General features: G+C 34.1%; 1 protein-coding gene across 1 annotated transcript; it reads left to right on the top strand.

The window, feature by feature from the left end:
- Positions 1-666: 666 nt before the first annotated feature.
- On the top strand, positions 667-2,184 carry LOC18053615 (3-oxo-Delta(4,5)-steroid 5-beta-reductase). Its single transcript, XM_006449949.2, has 2 exons — positions 667-815; positions 919-2,184. The coding sequence occupies exons 1-2, from the start codon at positions 777-779 to the stop codon at positions 2,059-2,061; spliced, it is 1,182 nt and encodes a 393-aa protein (XP_006450012.1). The 5' UTR covers positions 667-776; the 3' UTR covers positions 2,062-2,184.
- Positions 2,185-5,797: the final 3,613 nt, after the last annotated feature.

Genomic DNA, 5,797 nt, shown 5'->3' on the forward strand with positions numbered 1-5,797 from the left:
AATAAGGATAATTTTAGATTTTCATAATATAATTGAATATATATATGAAATTGTATTAACTGTAAAATTGATTTTCAAAATCCGATTATGAAAAGATACTCCTTCCACGCTTTTCAAAATATGATATAGGATGGGGTGATTTTGCTAAAAGTAATTTTTTTAAAAAATTGTTAAATACCAAAATTGACATTTAGTTTTTCAAAATTTCTTTTGGGAACTCCCAAAAACAATTTCAAACGGGCTTCAAGACCTTATTTGATATTAAGATTGGACAGTTATATCTTAAAAGCTACAGCTATTTAGTATATAATAGTTGTTGTGATATTGAAAATACAAATTGAAGGACTCTTTTTGTCCCAAAACTGATATTGAAATCCGAAAAGTTACAGGACTGGTGTGCCTTAAGCAAATTATAAAAGTGAAGAGACATATTTGATTTTAGGTTTAAAACTCAGGGTCCACGTACTGAAGCTTCCGTAATAATCGTAGGGCGATTTTATTGCAATGGTCACCGACACTGGCCTACTTATTTATTTGAGTTGGCACCGAGCTTGAAAACTGCGGGAAAGCAAACTGACTGACAATGACAGTACGAAGCTTGGCCTTTGGCCGGAACCACATTTCACCACACATTATGATATTAGATCTTTCATTATTGATCACATATTCACATTATCTAACTTCAACGGAAAATTACCTTCTAGAAAGTGCTCGTATAATTGTTTATATATAAGCAGTCTCCAAACTTATCATCAATTTTCCAGATTCACCAAAAAATGAGCTGGCGCTGGGCAGGTAGTATTGGCGCTGCTAAGGTAAAGATCAACCCTCTAATTAAGTCTCTTCACTTGAAAAGCTTATACATACACGTAACATGCTGATATTTAAAATAATGTTTGTTTAATTTTCGCTGTACAGAACAAATTGGAAGAAGATGCGCGACTTCAAGACTACCAGAACGTGGGACTTGTAGTAGGCGTGACAGGAATTGTAGGCAACAGCCTAGCTGAGATTTTGCCCCGACCAGATACCCCCGGTGGCCCGTGGAAGATCTACGGGGTGGCGCGACGTCCCAGGCCTAACTGGAACGCCAAGTACCCTATTGATTACATCCAATGCGACGTTTCGGACCCAGACGATACGCAAGCCAAGCTCTCAAAACTCGCTGACGTCACCCACATATTCTATGTGACGTGGGCCAGCCGTCCCACTGAAGCCGAGAATTGTCAGATCAACGGCGCCATGTTTCGTAACGTGCTCCGTTCTGTAATCCCGAATGCGCCTAATCTCCGCCACATCTGTCTCCAAACCGGAGGCAAACATTACGTCGGTCCATTCGAGTGTATTGGCAAGATACCGTCTCACGATCCGCCTTTTACTGAGGATTTGCCAAGACTAAACGTATCACTTTTTTACTATAATCAGGAAGATATATTGTTTGAAGAAGTTGACAAAAGACGGGGTTTGACTTGGTCCATACACCGACCTTCCGGAATATTTGGGTTTTCACCTCATAGTTTGATGAATATTATAGGCACTCTCTGCGTGTACGCAGCTATTTGTAAACACGAAGGTGCTCCTCTTGTATTTCATGGGACTAGAGATGCTTGGGAAGGTTTCCAAGAATTTTCAGACGCAGAGTTGGTTGCGGAGCAGGAAATTTGGGGGGCAGTGGATCCTAATGCAAGAAACGAAGCTTTCAATTGCACCAATGGAGATGTTTTTAAGTGGAAGCATTTATGGAAAGTGTTGGCTGAGCAGTTTGAGATTGAGAATTATGGGTTTGGAGAAGAAATGGGTAGTGAGAGGGTGAGATTGGAGGAAGTTATGAAAGGTAAAGAAAGTGTGTGGGAGGAGATTGTGAGAGAGAATCAGCTGCAGCCAACAAAATTGAATGAGGTTGCTGTTTGGTCATATGCAGATGTGGTGTTGAATATTGGTGCGGGTTATTTTGTTAGTATGAACAAGAGTAAGGAGCACGGGTTCTTGGGTTTCAGGAACTCTAAGAATTCGTTTATCACATGGATTAATAGGTTGAAAAGTCACAGGATTGTGCCTTAAGTAATTTTTTTTTCTTTTTTTCACTTTTTGATTTGGTGCCTCGAGTAATGGAAAGGCCACAAATAATTAATAGTTCAAACCGTGATTGTCTTGGCTGGAAAAAGTACCCTTTTGTTAGATCTTTCTTTGTTAATCAAAGAATTTTATTTCAGGTAGGAAAAAAAAAAAATTGTTGCCTTTGTTATTGCTAAAGAGTTAATAAATAAACACAGTACTGAATTATGGACCTTAAGGAAACCTCCATTATACATTTTTGAATTACGTTCCGTCAAAGTATAACGACCCAATGTTAAATTAATGCCTAATCTTAGTAGTCCAAAGCTTCTATATATGGTTTGTGCGTCGAAAGCACTCTCTTTCGAACCAACCAATTCAGTAGACCAGAAAAAGAAAAGATTGATTGTGAAAATTTATAATCGATTAAAAATTAAAAATGAAGTCTTTCGAAATTTTTTAACCGGACAGCATTTGTTAGAAAGGGGAGAGAGAGAGCAAAGGGTAAGAAAAGAAAATTAAAATAAAGTTTATGGACATTTATCATTTTACATTAATTATTCGTTATAATTAAAGGATGAAATTATAATTTTATTTGGTCAAATTGGTCAACACTTTCATTTAATAGAAAATCTAAAAGACCAAGCCTATTCTCAGGCATTCTTGGGGAAGAATAAACTATTTATGTCTATTTTAAAACTTTGATGGTAGATCTATACTAAACTAAAAATTGTTACGGGAGATTCTTGTACCACTACGTAGCTCGAAAGAGGAAGACTGAAGTGGTACTAAATTTGCTATGAAATGAGTTTAACGACCGCATGCAAACGAACAATTATAAGAAAAGTTTAGTTGAGGAGCGAGCAAAGATATGCTGACCAATACAATATTTGAAAAATATAAACATATGCTTTTAAACTATTATTATTAGGCTAATGCTAAGTTACATGCATGTAACTTATAACCCTCTCACATAAATAGTGAATAATGTTGGTCCACTCACTATTAATGTGAGATGGTTGTAAGTTACATGCATGTAACTTAGGGGGATCTTATTATTATCATCATCATCATCAAATAAATATAGTGCAAACATGTCTAAAAACAGGCGGGAGCCGGGTTTGATTTATGTTGTATACTTGTGTAGGCCGCTGTTCAGATATAGTCCAGCCCAATGGAAGCAATATGTAAGCCCAACACGGGTCTTCATCGATTTATGCAATGCAGTAAAAAAACATATCTAATGGAAACATCTACTGAATTTGAATCAGTTACTGCAATTAAAGTTACCAACCTTGTATGATTGAACGAAAATATTAATATTAAGTATACATTATTGGTAGAAGAAAAATGACATTTTTTGGAGAAATTCTATAATGCATTAGAAGTATTATAACAATTATATAACAAGTAAATGATACTGTGATATTTATGTATTTATTGTGAAAGATCATTATGTAAAATAATGGTTACATTAAATTTAATTATACATGTCATGCATACATCAATCGATTATATTACTACTAATGAATTATAAAATTTCTCAATTCGCTGATATTATGTTTAATATTAAATAAAAAAATATCAGTATTTGATGACTTACGTAGTTTTTAACATTTTTAACGTACCAGCATCAACAGTTATTGATATTATAGGATCATAAACCTTCACTCATGCGAAGATTTTATATTTTATTTTATTTTGAAATTTATTATTTCATTTATTCTTAACGATGTCGTTTTGGACATAAAATTTAGATAAATTATTAAGTCTTCATCTTCTCTTTCTTCACAAAATCGTTTCCCTCTCTTTCCTGACACAGTATCTCAACAAAACAAAATACCAAAATAAAACAAAGGCCAAAACCAAAAGCAGAAACAGATCAAGCAGCTCAACCTCTCTAGCCTCTTAATGAATAATGATAGATCGAACCAGAAGCAAAACAGTTGAGTTGAAGATCGAAGCTCTAGGTCAAAACACACTCTCTCTTTCTCAATTTTTGTAGTTTTTTCTTTCGACTTCATCAAAGTCTAAACCCTAAATGCTCGCCTTCTCAAGCACAACAACTTCAAAAGGATTTATCATTTTCTTGGAGATCTTATAGAGTCGTATTCTTAGCATCATCAAAGTCAGCCGCGTCGAGCCGTCATGGTCTGTGTGACAAGCTAAAAGGTCACATTGACTTGAGCAAAAGAATAGTTAAGCTTGTAAATAGAGGCAGAACAATTAGCAAGCTCGTTCACTCTATCGTGCGACCCGTGCCTGAGACTCTTGGAATCGAATTAGAGGTATTGATTTTGATTTGATTGTCGACATATTTTTGTTTTTAGATTTTTTTTTTTTTATATTTTATAGTGTTTAATTAGCAATAAATTTGAATTTCTAGAGTAATTTAGGTGTACTGGCGAATTAAATGTTGATTTTATGTATTTACTTTTTGATTTGAAATCCGCTTTCTCTTAAGTGTTATTCGTTTGTGTTTCGAATGCAGGTTTAGTGCTTGATGAATTGCCTCATTCGGGTCTACTTTTTATGATGCAGAAAACTTATTGTTTTTTTTTTCTATCTAAATTTGGTTGTTATTAATTAATAAAAGTAGAGAGATTCAGTTGTTATTCTTGGTTCTTTATGCAGATGGTGCTTTTGCTTTTCTTCTGTGTTCTATTCTTTTTGTTCAAGATATTTATAGTTGTCGATCCAATATTTATTTATTCATTAGTTTTTACTGAAAGCATAAATACTCTTCCACTCGCCAAAAATTATTTTATTCCAGTAGTTTTTCAATTGTAATGCCAGCTAGGTCCTACCAATGCTATTATTTTATGCCAGTAGTTTGAGTTCAGGTTCCCAGTGGTTTTCTTCATTTTAAACGTGGTTAGGCAATTGGAGTATTGATAACATTCAAGCCGTTTTTAGTTCAACGCCGCAACTAGAGAAAGATCCTTTTAATTTTCAAGCCAATTAAGTTTTCGGAATGCTTCAACCAAGTTATTTCTTTGGGGTTCCACATCAGTTTTTGGGGTAGCCATAAACTTATGATGATGATGATGATGATGATGCTCTCGCCAATTGATTATTGCTAATTTTCTTTGTACCTATTAGCTGTTCCAGGCTATCTTATTGCCATTTTTACAATGTTACTAAAATTTGTTGGTATAGCAGTGCCCTTTCATTATAGTTGGCCTCTTATGAGTGTAATTAATCTCAAATATCAACATTATAAATTATGAGTGTAATTGATTGGGTAAATACTCGTTTAATCCCTAAATTTTGATATAAGTGTCCGTTTAATCTCCAAATTTTAAAAAGTGCGTAAAAACACTCTTATTGTTCAATATGTTACATTCTTATCATTGTTTGTTTCTTTTCTTTTACAATAATAATATTGCAACAATATTCTTGACATTAATTAATTTATTTATAAAAAAATTAATTAGCAAATTAACCAATAAATATAAGTGTGAAAGAACTAATATTTTTTGTAGCACATGCCAACTTGTCTGAGTGGAGTATTAAAGGTAAATAAGCATTTCTTGTTTGCCAACAAAACACTAGATCTAATTGGTTGATACATAGTAGAAAATTTTGTCACGTCGGTAACGTCGATTTTTACCGACGAATCATAGGTTTCGAAAATATAGTGCCTTTTGATAAATCTAGAGAGTGGGGACAAGCACCTTCTCGGATGTCTGGAGCTGAAGTGAAAAAGCAGTTGAATAATATCCTACTGAGTTAAGATGTG

Source organism: Citrus clementina, unplaced genomic scaffold (genome assembly GCF_000493195.1).
Source record: "Citrus clementina cultivar Clemenules unplaced genomic scaffold, Citrus_clementina_v1.0 scaffold_13, whole genome shotgun sequence".
Lineage (NCBI taxonomy): Eukaryota > Viridiplantae > Streptophyta > Magnoliopsida > Sapindales > Rutaceae > Citrus > Citrus x clementina.

Excerpts from the sequence above, each read along its gene's own strand:
- LOC18053615 (XM_006449949.2), top strand. The coding sequence starts at position 777 with ATGAGCTGGCGCTGGGCAGGTAGTATTGGCGCTGCTAAG. Across the intron at positions 816-918 it reads GTAGTATTGGCGCTGCTAAG|AACAAATTGGAAGAAGATGC; the intron begins GTAAAGATCAAC and ends TTCGCTGTACAG.